The 13,349-nt window shown below is 37.8% G+C and overlaps 1 protein-coding gene across 2 annotated transcripts in view; it reads left to right on the forward strand.

Annotated features, from left to right (window-relative positions):
- fam168a (family with sequence similarity 168 member A) overlaps window positions 1–6,843 on the forward strand; it is a 75,183-nt gene extending 68,340 nt beyond the window's left edge. For both annotated transcript variants that reach the window (XM_078402164.1, XM_078402162.1), the window contains exons 7-8: window positions 341–471; window positions 1,401–6,843. In XM_078402164.1, the coding sequence (XP_078258290.1) occupies window positions 341–453 (113 nt within the window). In that variant the 3' untranslated portion in view covers window positions 454–471; window positions 1,401–6,843. The remainder of the gene's footprint in view (window positions 1–340; window positions 472–1,400) is intronic.
- Window positions 6,844–13,349: the final 6,506 nt, after the last annotated feature.

Raw genomic sequence — 13,349 nt, forward strand, 5'->3', positions numbered from 1 at the left:
CTTAATCATTCACCTGCTGCAAGTAAGAATTTTATTATACTGCTTCAGTACCTATGACAATTGAACATTGATTCACCTGAATTTAAAATTCTCAAAATTTATAGCAAGTGCCTAAAAAACATTTTATACTGTGAAAGCAATTGCCATGCATAACTTTTGCACGTAATTTTTACCCGCTGTATGAATTCGAGCAATTAATAGGAAAAGGCAGGTTGGCTGTGTTAATATTATCCAGCAACTTTGTCTCAGAATTCTGATGTTTGCCTCCACCCAAAATAGTTATTTCCATGCATCTGAAATGTTGAACTGAAGTTTTTTCATTTCTTCCTTGCCTCAAAAGGGACTCTGCTGACCACGCCACAACATACTCAACTAGGACCACATCCAGTTTCTGTGCCAACGTACAGGACTCAAGGAACACCTGCGTATAGCTATGTACCTCCACACTGGTAAATTCGCAAACCAATTCATGTAAGTTTAACTTCCAATGTCGTTACTTTTGGTTTTTAGCTTTCATTTCATGTTTTAAAAAAAACCTTAAGCAGCACAGACAAGGCTGAAATATATTGCCCATCTCTAATAAGCCTCAAACAGTAAATACAATTTTGTTTGTCTGCATTGAATTACATCTGTTAACTCTGGGTCCAGTTTCCTAAGAATCAATTCCATCCTGCTTTACGTTCGCTGTGTGCGTGTTTAAAGAAAGCTGATTCATGTGTGTGGAATACATATGAAATTACAAAAAAACAAGTTGCTTCCCAATTTTAATGAGCTGAAATGTGAATCGTTGTAATCTTGATGTATTGATTCCTGTTTTTATAGTAAAAAGTACATTGGGTGCATTTAAGATGTGTTTAATTATACTGGTAATTCACTTTCCAAAACCTGTGCAGATTTTAGTCTTGATTGTAATAGAATGCCATATTTGTCATTTTTTCCATTCTAAAGTTACATAAACTCTTTGTTTTGTGCACAGCCACTCCTTGTTATTTTTAAATTAACATCTGTATCTAATTCCATTGTTTGGTCCCTTTCCATTTGCATGATCCTAATTTCTGGCTGGCAAATTTAAATGACCAATTATTTAATGGACAATTTAAGAATCAGGATTTTGCTTGTTTGATTGCATTGCATCCATATTTCTCTACTAAGACCTTCCATTTACAATCGGGGGAAAAAAAACATTTTTTTCCCTTTTTAAGTTCTAAAATCCAAATAAAAGTTAAATCAAGGTTCCATTGAAAATATTTGTACGGAACATAAAATGTTCCATCCAGGATTTCCTTGTTTTTCTGTTCTTGAATGAAATTACTTGCATTCATATTAACTTTTAGATTTGTTTGACTTGGCATAAAGTTCTCTCTCTCTCTCTCTCTCTCTCCCTCTTTCTTCTCTTATAGATCTGGAGTCAGACATTGTATGCAACTACTCAAGTCTTACGTTGGTGCTTGTGCATCGAAGCCACATGGCACCAAATCTGTTTGCAAGGACAAAGTGCAAAGGTCACTTTATGCATTTAGTGTTTTTTTGTAAAAGCTGCTTTTCTCCAAATTTCTGCCTCATTTTCCAAGTTATTTTCCATTGTAGCTATTCAAATTTGTTACAGACCAACATTTGTTATTACTAGAGAGGCTACGGCCAAAGGGGCCTATTCAATGGTGAGATTATATCCTTATAAAAATTGCATGTTCACCATTTCTATTATTGAGATCCTATACGGAGGTCTAGATTGAGATCTAAACGCAAAAAAATATGCCCAACTCTAATATCAATCCCAAGCAAGATAAATACATTATTTCAGTTTAAAGGGAAGGGTGACTGTCTCTTTGATCTGATTGATGTTCTCAATCTAACAAATAGCAGCCATTAAACCTTAAATGTTCAGTTGGAATGTTAGCCTTTCTAGTTGCATTTAAAAGGCATTATCAATATTAGTACTCACCACTGAAATGGCCTTTAATCTTTGTTTATGATAGAATTATTCAGGAAAGTTTTGAGGGGTTAAAGGGATATTGAAATAATGGAGCACTCTTTTCATTGCTACAGCACAGTGAGTTCTTGAGATGGCTTGAGTAATGCCGCATTACTTGTTTAAGCTAGTTGGCCAGATTCTTTGTTCAAGATGAAGTAATTGGCTGAGCACCATTTCACCTGGCTGCCAATCCACTGCAGCTATTAAATCAGCACTGTGTTCTTTTGGGGTCCTAAATACAGGTTGCGCTGTATCGAAAGTGGTATTTCTGTGGCATTGGCTTTCCTTTGCTACTTGTCAGCAATGTCAAAAATCTGGATTCATGATACACAAATGGTTATTCTCCACAAACCTGTGAAATCCTGCCACCATTAAGCTCACTGGTATCTTTTAAATGGTTTTATGCAGTCTCCCTCACTAAATTTATCCAATTGTGTATTTGGTAAAGTTATTAACTGACATTTTTGCTTTTTTTATTTGGAAGTTCAAACTAAGTCATTAAAAAATTATACAATTTCAAGCAGAGTAATTACAATTTCAGATATTCCTTATTGAAAAGACCTAAATAGGAGAACACTGCAATTTAAAAACTCTTGAGGGTCTTAGTTGATAGGAATTTGCGGAACAGTACCATCCACACATAATGGACGCTGTCATGGACTGGCAAGTGAATTCTTTTCACCTTGTTATGGTAAATACTTAAGGGAATGAATGTAAATGACTGGAAAGCACTGACAAAGGTATGAGGTTGAAATAAATTTAGTTTTAAGGAGTACATATTTTCCTTCAATTTAAAAATGATCACATATCAGAATTCTGTCAAAACTCATAAGATAGGTTATGTTGCACAATACATATATTTAAAAAATCTATGCTAATAAACAGGTACAAGACTTTATACATGAATATATATAGATATGTATGTAACACGCCCTTATTGTGTTTGTGGTTGGCTTAATAGACTGATTCTTGAAGAACAAACTATATGAGACCTAGGTTTTAAATAGAATTGTAATCAAATATATTAAACTTCACAGTCTGCTGTTGCAGATTTTTTTACATACAGATCACATAATTAAAAGAGGTTTAATTGGCTAATTTCCTTAAGTACATGTGGTGGTTTCAATGCACACACCATGATCCTAACCTAACAAAGCTATGGTTATATGGAGCAGCATTTTGCTTAATGTAGCCTGTTTAATGAAGATGGGAAAGAGGGTATATTCTGCAATATTAAAGGAGGCGTTCTGATGCTGAAGATTTTAGACAAAAATATAAATATTCTGATTTGTAAGTAGCCAGATATACTTGTTGCCGCCTTAGAAATCAATCTGATTTGCCTCTTCTAGCATTACAGAATTATTGCAGAAGATGTCATTTTAAATCTTAGTGCGTTTGCAATTTTAATATCAGTTTAAGTTATGGATGATCAGATCTATTTAATATCAAATGGTGGCATTTTTGAGCAACATTCCATTTAAAAGAAGAAATTGAGTTTCCCAAATTAAAAAAAAATAGTTTCCTATCCACTTTATTTGCTAGAACAACAATTATTTGGTTTAGTATTTAAATTTGCCTGAATTTTCATGATGTATTTCTTAAAATTACTATGCCCTTGATTTAACAAACTAGTTAATTTCTCTGGTGAATTTTGGACTAAGTTTTACTAAACCATTCCACATGAGAAAATGAGGTTCAGCTTAAATGTATAGTATCCATCAGTTTTTCGACACTAACTTACAAACTTTGCAGCGATTAGATGGTACCCTCCACAACCTTAAGGACAGAAGTACAGGTTGGTGATGAGAGCTCTTGCATCCCGCAAAATGGGGAAGGAGAAATGTTTGGATTTTCATTTAAATTAAATCAACAAGTGTTTTAGAAATTCTCCAGTCCAGTGGTGATGTTACAAACATCAGGCGTGTAGTTTTAACTTGAAATTCATTTAGACATGGTGAGTTTGATTTGGCAACTGCTTTTAAATCAAAATTTGAAGCTATAAAATGGGTGTTATGCAAAATGAATTTCCTTATTTCCAATTACCCAGTGCTAATCAGAAGCAATATTGCTGCCGGATACAAGAGCAATGGGCAGAGAGCAATTTTGAACAGAACCAACCACTATTGATGCAAATGTGATTAGCTTGTGATTATGTTTTTGGTGAGATTTTTTTTTATCTCACTGAGAAATCATGAGTACAACAGTCCACCCAACACACCTTTACTGCTCTTAAGATCAGCTTTTTACAGAATGTTAATGATGGCGGAGAACTAGCACAATGGTTTGCTTAAAGTATAGTATGCAAAGAAACGGTGGTTTTGCAGTAATTATCTTGAGGTTAAAGTTCCCACTAATTTCTGAAATGTACAGACAAATGGGAACTATTTAGTGTGACATTAACTGGTTTTGCCCTACTGACTTAAGTAATTTTATGTATCTTAAAATGTTTATACATGGAATCAAAATAAATTTCTCAGCTCATTGTAATGATCTAAATTCTGACAGTCATTGTATTAGTAATATATTTGTAAATTCAGTTAAACTGATCTACTAAATGGAGGCAAATATTTCGGCCACTTTTGAGAATGTCTGGTACAGATTTTGTACAAATTTGCTACATTTACGTAAATGGATGTACTGGGGTAGGCTTGAAAAAACATTCTGATTCATTCCATTTGTTTCTGAAGGAACTTTATCCTCCAGCGAATTATGGACCAAAATGAAAACAAGACTGGCTTAAATTTGGTACGAATTTACGGTGTATTATTGATTTTCCCCTCTTCACAAATAAGCTGGTAGAGTTAGTGGGCAGATCTGCTGTAGAGCTTGGTCAAATTTGAGAATGTTTTCAAACCATTCTGAAGAAGGGCCCTAACCTGAAACGTCACCTACCGATGTTCGCCCAGAGATGCTGCCTGGACCTGCTGAGTTACTCCAGCACTTTGTCTTTTTTTGAGAATGTTTTACTCTGTCAGAATCAATTTCTCCCTGACTTGGGAATGCTTAATGCCAAAGTGCAGTCTGCGTACATTGGCTGCTCATCAATGAGCTGAAGTGCATACTGTGATAGATAGAACTATTCAGATTCCTTGCATAAAAATAAAGTTCATTCGATTCTTTCTATCCTTTTAAATACTGCCATTTTACTATAGTTCAGTGAATATGGCTGATTGATTTTGCATAGTTATACTGATACTGACCAGAATATTTCACTAAATGGTTCGCCATTTGTCAAATCAGTATTATGGCACTAGTGAAGATATTTTGATATCACTGCCCACAGAAATGCTAATCACAGCTACAGATCATAAGATATAATTTGTTCATTTCTATTTTGATAAAGTCTGTACGCAATTATTATTTCTGGTGACTGTAAAAAGAAGGCAAGTACGACTTTATCAAGAATATATAAATAATTAGTAATCTTAAACATCGTGGGGGTGCCATTCTTCAATAAAAAATGTTTGTGTATAGAGCAACAGCAGACAAGTTGGTCTAGTTCATAAAATACATTGGCCATCAATAGTGATGTTTTCAAACTATTAAAGTGCTTGCAGTACTTTATTTACAGTCATATGATTAATAAAATTGGATATCTTTAATTGTGCAAAGTCACCAGAAAAAAAATCTTAGTTGATTAAGTGGAAGTAAATGTGTTTTCAATAGTTTGGCTGATTGTTTTTAGATATAACCTTGTTATACACTCAATGTGCAGTATAATACATTAGCAATAGCTGAACTTGCATTCATGTATATTTATCTTTTTTGTTCCTTCATACCATCTCAAATCAGATTTTTATTTTTAACGCGCCTCATTTTAAAAAGAGATATTGGTGCCCTAGATTTCAGTGCATTGAATTTTTATTGGATTGAGCATTTTCTTACTAGATAATCATGCATTAAAAATATGAATGGCATGATATTTCAGAATATGGCTAAAGTATTGAAAACAAATTCAAATACTATGGAAGTTGCAGACTGTTCTTTTAATATTGAATAACTATTTCGGATACTGCCAGATAACTAATGTAATTAAAAAATTGAGTTTGACTGTTTAGCTCACAACCAGTGTAATTGTTTGCAACAAAAAAGCATACCAATGCAAACAAAACACTCCTAGTTAATTTAACATAACCAGGTTTACCAATTCAGTTATAGTTATACATGACCTTTTAAAAGATTTTTGTACACCTTTGCTAAATTAATAAGTACTGTAATGCAAGACTTGAACAATGCATATTAATAGTTGTACTGGCCCAATTCAATGTCATAAGTACTTCAGAATATCAGATTTATATAGGAGAGATTAAACGGTGTGTACGAGTGTTGCTCCTGCATTTTAAAGGAAGATAACCTAGGAAACCTTTGCAGTTCAGATATGTAATTTAAGCGCTTTTTACCATAAGTGTTATTTAAGTTGTTTAATGATTGATGTTTATTATTCTTAATAGAAAAAAAAAACTTTATGGTTTAACTGAAGTTGGATGCTTCTTTGAGCTACAGGGAGCATTTCAGAACACAAGTCTGTGGGCTTTCCTTTTATTGTATTTCAATTGCAGTTTTGGACTTCCTTATTTTGAATTCTATTGGAACACTAATAAAGCAAGAGGAGAATTATGGAAATGTCATTGTCTTCCAAGCGTAGTTCATAGAATCTAAGTGTTTTAATAACGCCGATTAGAAGTTACTTATGGAATCTGAAAGACCCACAGATTACACTTGTGACTATGAAGTGTAAATCTGTTTTTTTATTTTATTTTTTTTTGGATAAGATCAGTTAGTGATCTAAGTGACAGAATTAAGCCAAGAGTTTGTAATTGTATATTTACTGTAAGATGTAGAACATTCAATAACTATTAAAAGGTTTACAAAAACTGCATTTGTGATTTTTTTTTTTGGCACCATGGATGTTTGAGACACACTATTACAATCTGATAACAATTGAGAAAAATAATATTTTCAGGACTTTTATACAATTCCTTTATTCGAATTTCAGATCTGCACAATAATTGTTAGCAATGGAAATGGGTGCTTGGAAACGATGAAAGTGTAGTGGAATGCGTGACACATGATTGCAATGTAAAGTCATAAACTGAAAACAAAATCTGAACTCTTGCATTATTCAGCAAGTCAGCCTGCAAATATAGGTCCACCACTGATTTTTTTTCCCCCAACACCCTTGGTTCCAGAGCCTGTTTTGACAGACCAACAGAGGTCACGTAATAATTATTCTACAATACACCTCTGATCTACTACTCATTATACCCCTCCCATATCTCAAAAGCACCATGGACTGCTAGAAACTTGAATAAAAATATTAAATTAAATTAAAAAGGTTTATTAATTTCCATACCAAGACTTGGTGGCCAAGTCAATGGATATTTTAAAAACAGAGATAGTTTCTTGATTAGTACGGGTGTCAGGGGTTATGGGGAGAAGGCAGGAGAATGGGGTTAGGAGAAAGAGATAGATCAGGCATGATTGAATGGCAGAGTAGACTACATGGGCTGAATTCTGCCCTAATTCTGCTCCTGTCATTGATGACCTTATGTGTGTTGCAGTAGTATCGCTTCCAAAGTGACAGATTTTAAAATGTCACTGGAAGCAGCGGCTTGGCTGTCACACCGCTGTTGCTTGCACTGTCTACCCCCAAACACAGCGGCCCCGAGTGGTGGGTGCGGGTCGTGTAGGCCTCCCACGCTCCCGGCAGAGCAGCGCCTTGAGCCAGGCCTCTGGGCGGCTGCACCCATCAAACGAAGACAACCCGAAAACTTGTCAATATTCACTGAAAATGGTTTTGTTTGGTTGCACTGCAAACTTCCTTGCAACACTGCAATCCTAACGAATTCTACCACACATCGAACTGAGCAGTGTCTTACAAGTCTTGCCCAACTCGCAGGAGTTTGGTGAAGGGGGGGGGGGGGTAGTGCGCTCGTAACTTCATCCGGATTAAAGGAGGTGCCGGACCATCAGTTGCCGGAAAATCGGTGGTCGACCTGCACCAAAAATATTTACGGAATCGGTAGCGTCCATTTGAATTGTTGGTGTGCCCATACTAAACATCTGCACCTCAAAATTGGAGTATTGTACAATACTTGATCCAATAAATAGATTGGATTATTTTTTGATGGGAGCCTGAAATACTCACTGATCTTTTGTGTGCTTGAAATCTGGAATTGTACTGCATTGTGGCCATTTGCAAAGTTGCACTTATGTCAACTTTGTTAGTGCCAGTGGTAGTTGTGATGTTATGTGCTGGTACATTGTACTGGCACCTCTAGGGGCAGCGCCAGAGACCCAGGTTCGATCCTGACTGCAGGTGCTGTCTGTACAGAGTTTGTTCTCTATGACCACGTGGGTTTGCATCAGGTGCTTCGGTTTCCTCCCACCTCCAAAGATTTGCAGGTTGGTAGGTAAATTGTCTTCTGTAAAGTGTCCCCAGTGTCTAGGATAGAACTAGGGTACAGGTGGTTGCTGGTCGAAGGGCCTGTTTCCATGCTGTATCTAAACTAAACTAAAATTTCTAAACTAAAAAAGTTAAACATTATTTCTTTTTTTTGGCCATGTGACGTGTGCATACCAACACCTTTTGGATACAAAAAAAGATTAGCACAAGTCAATTAATTCTACTCCCACGTTCTTCCCCCTTAGATCTATAAATGTTTAAAATCAAATATTTGTTTAATTTTTTGTTACTCTGCAGAACATTGAATCTATTTACACCTCCACCTATATATGTATCACAGTCACTTGCAGTGTAAATAAAACAGTCACATTCTCTGCACAGATTTAAGATTCTCTATCTAATTCATTCAAGTAAATCTTCAGCAAATTATCCAAGGCTGTGTTAACTTATCGTAAATTGAGTATCCAGAATTGAAGACCCTATTCCAGTTGAGACCTGGGAAATCCTTTGGAAATGTTTATCAAAACTTCAAGAAAAAGATGGCAAAGCACAGCAGGTCATGCAATATTTGTACCTGGTGGCAGTAGTTTTCAATAACTTACCTGCCAGTCCATATTGCCACATAAATCCAAAAATAATCTCCTTTCTTACCTTTAGCACTGTTTCCCAGTCTATATTAAGGTAATTGGTCTATTATTGTGACTGTTTCTGTTACATATCTTTGAAATTTGCAGACTTGTTTCTCTTTCCACTGAGTATGTGTAGGAAGGAGCTGCAGATGCTGGTTTAAACCGAAGAGAGAGACAAAAAAGCTGGGGTAACTCAGCGGCACAGGCAGCATCTCTGGAGAGAAGGAATGGGTGACGTTTCTGGTTGAGACCCTTCTTCAGACACCCGAAACATCACCCATTCCTTCTCCGCAGAGATACTGCCTGTCCCGGTGAGTTACTCCAGCTTTTTGTGTCTGTCTACTCTTTCCACTGATATTGCCTGACTGGCTCTGTTCTATTTCTGTTTGAAATTTGTTCATCTAGTTCACTCTTTTAAGAACTCTGTACTTAAACAACACATTTGTTTCTAACTCAAGCCAAATGGAATTAATTCTAGAATTGTGTAATGTAATTTCTCTTCAAGCTGTGGCATGTTTATTATGGTCAAGCCTTTATTAATATTTATTAATCATAAATATTAAGAATTCCTTGACTTATTTAAGCCATGCATAACATAACCATGGCATAATCCATCTCTCACTTGTCCCAGCAGTTTACCACTTTTACTGATTACGCTATCAAAATAGATCTGTTAACACTAAGCCTTTTGCTATTATTCTCTGACTGATCTGATTTTTTTGAATATTTGTAATCCTGTTGATCATTGAAGGCAAATGCAATTTCCTTTATCAAATGCCAATTAAAGATCCTCGACAAAGTCAAAATTATCCAACCATTTTCTTTTAAACTACCATATTATTTACAGCTCTTCAGTCCATAACATTCCTTACATAGTCAAGGAGATTAGAAAACCATGATCAGACCTTTTTTAACATCTTATCCGAGACAGAGGACTTTTCTAATCCTTTGAATTGCTTTTCATCTTCTGCGGTTGACTCGCTCCATTGCGATGAGGGTTTGTTCTCGTGTGAGAGATTAAGCAGATTGTCTACATATTGTTTAGCATGAGAGGGAACCTTGTTGGAACACACACTGTTTATAAGACTTGATGGGGTAGGTGGAGATGTAGAGGGCTACCTTGAGCTAATATGCTCATGGGTAGGAAGTTCCAGGACTTGGATCCAGTGATGATGAGGGATGGTCATATGTCAGAATCAAGATAACACGCCAATTGGAATATTTCCTATTGTTGGAGCTATTCTCCTGCACTTGAAACTCTTGCCCTTACTGACCTTCTACTTGCACTACATGCTCCTTCTATAACAGTCTTGTCTCAGGTTTCTCCAAGTTTGACATTTCCATCCTAGTAAAGATTCTGACTACCCAATTTGAGCCCCTCAAAATTTCATATAATTCTATCATATCCCTCAACTCCTGATGTTTGAGAGAAAACAATCCAGGTTTGTCCAACCTCTCCTTGTAACTTTCCCTCTAATCCAGGCAGCATCCTGATAAATCCATCAAAGCCTCCATGTCCTTGTAGTGGGGCAATCAGGCTGCCTACAATATTGCAAACGGGGCCTCACCAAACTTCGTTAAAACCGCAACATAACTGTCGCCCATAGAATCCGCCTCGACCATTGAGCATCCTGTCATACTAATTCTATGTTATCCCACTTTCTCACCCAGTCCTTCCACAGTGGGAGCAATTTACTGGCCAATCAACCTACATATGGGATGTGGGAGGAAAATCACATGGTCACAGACAAACAGGCAGCAGCCGAGCTCAGGGGTGAACCCCTCTCTGGCACTGAAGTAGCAGTGCTACTCGCTGCATCACTGTGCTCCCCTTGCTCTTGTTTTCAATCCCCTGACCAATGAAGGAAAGTGTACCATATGCCGCTTTCTAGGAGCTAATGACTTGGACACCAAGATCCCTTTGTACATCAGTTTTGCTAAAGGTTCTGCCATTAAATGTATAATTTCGTCTTATTTGATCCTCTACAATACGATCAAACTATATTTATCCCAGGAGGAAAATTGGACTCTAAAGTGCAACCTCACACTTGCCTGGATTAAACTATATGTGACATTTCTCTGCCCACATCTATAACTGATCTATTTCTTGCTCTATCCTTTGACTCCATTCACATTCTGCAAGTCAGCCGATTTTATTTTTGTCAACAGCAAACTTGCTAACCAGCCATCTATGTCGTTCAAGTCATTTATGAACAGTAAATCCTCGTTATAACGGACCATAGCGAGGGTAATCGTGTCCATTATTGCAGTATAATATATGGCATTTCATGGGTAGAGACCCAACAATAACATTTAGGCTGAGCAAGAACTGCCTTTTTCAGCTGAAGCATTAAAGCAAAGCCCTACCTGTCCAAAGCACAAGTCTCAATACAGCAATTGTGGCAGTGGCATCAATCGGTAAGCACAGCCGAGGAAGCTGTGGGTCGGAAATGGCAGGCACGGCCGAGAGAGATGTTGGCAGTCCGAATTCGGTCGTTCCGGTGCCATAACCGTAATCTTTTATAAGGAGGTATGTAAACATGTGGCTGTAATGTATATCACAGCAAGAGGTCCCAGCACAGATCCCTGCAGAAGACCACTGGTCTCAGACCTCCAGCCAGCACACCGCTCACCACGGCTGTCTACAGGTAAGTCAGTTCTGAATCCAAACTAACCACCTTGAATCCCAATACATCTTAATCTTATGGATCAGCCTAGCATGAGGGACATAGAAAAATAGGTGCAGAAGTGAGCCATTCGGCCCTTCGAGCCAGCATCGCCATTCAATATGATCATGGCTGATCATTTAATATCGTTTCTGCTTTCCCCCCCCCTCATATTCCTTTAGCCCTAAGAGCTGAATCCAACTCTTGGAAACATCCAGTGAACTGGCCTCCACTACCTTCTGTGGCAGAGAATTCCATAGATTCACAACTCTGGGTGAAAAAGTTTTTTCCTCATCTCAGTCCTAAATAGCCTACCCCTTATTCTTAAACTGTGACCCTTTGGTTCTGGACTCCCCCAACATTGGGAACATTTTTCCCTGCATCTTGCTTGTCCAATCCTTTAAGAATTTTATATGTTTCTAATAATATCCCCTCTCATAGGAGTTGAGTATAGGAGCAAAGAGGTCCTTCTACAGTTGTACCGGGCCCTGGTGAGACCGCACCTGGAGTACTGTGTGCAGTTTTGGTCTCCAAATTTGAGGAAGGATATTCTTGCTATGGAGGGCGTGCAGCGTAGGTTCACTAGGTTAATTCCCGGAATGGCGGGACTGTCGTATGTTGAAAGGCTGGAGCGATTGGGCTTGTATACACTGGAATTTAGAAGGATGAGGGGGGATCTTATTGAAACATATAAGATAATTAGGGGATTGGACACATTAGAGGCAGATAACATGTTCCCAATGTTGGGGGAGTCCAGAACAAGGGGCCACAGTTTAAGAATAAGGGGTAGGCCATTTAGAACGGAGATGAGGAAGAACTTTTTCAGTCAGAGGGTGGTGAAGGTGTGGAATTCTCTGCCTCAGAAGGCAGTGGAGGCCAGTTCGTTGGATGCTTTCAAGAGAGAGCTGGATAGAGCTCTTAAGGATAGCGGAGTGAGGGGGTATGGGGAGAAGGCAGGAACGGGGTACTGATTGAGCGTGATCAGCCATGATCGCATTGAATGGCGGTGCTGGCTCGAAGGGCTGAATGGCCTACTCCTGCACCTATTGTCTATTGTCATCCTAAATTCCAGTGAATTCAAGCTCAGTTGACCCATTCTTTTGTCATATGTCAGTCCCACGATCCCGGGAATTAGCCTGGTAAACCTACGCTGCACTCCCTCAATAGCAATAATGTCTTTCCTCAAATTAGGAGACCAAAATTGCACACAATACTCCAGGTGTGGTCTCACCAGGGCCCTGTACAACTGCAGTAGGACCTCCTTGCTCCTAAACTCGAATCCTCTCGCAATGAAGGCCAACGTGCCATTAGCTTTCTTCACTGCCTGCTGTACCTGCATGCTTACTTTCAGTGACTGATGTACAAGCACACCCAGGTGTCGTTGCACCTCCCCTTTTCCTAATCTGACACCATTCAGATAATAATCTGCCTTCCTGTTCTTGTCAAATGTATTACTGGAGTCCTGGTCTCTGTACTTGTACACTGCACAATGACAATAAAGTTTGTATTGTATTGCAGACCACATTCACTGCCCTATCATCAATGATGTTTGTCAGCAAATGAAAAAATGTAATTAATTCAGTAAGACATGATTTGCTGCATTCAAAGCCATGCTGACTTCCTAATTAGCCTGTTCTCTTCGAAATGAAGGTAAATGCTATCCCTAAGAATCGTCT

This window comes from Rhinoraja longicauda, chromosome 7 (genome assembly GCF_053455715.1).
Source record: "Rhinoraja longicauda isolate Sanriku21f chromosome 7, sRhiLon1.1, whole genome shotgun sequence".
Lineage (NCBI taxonomy): Eukaryota > Metazoa > Chordata > Chondrichthyes > Rajiformes > Arhynchobatidae > Rhinoraja > Rhinoraja longicauda.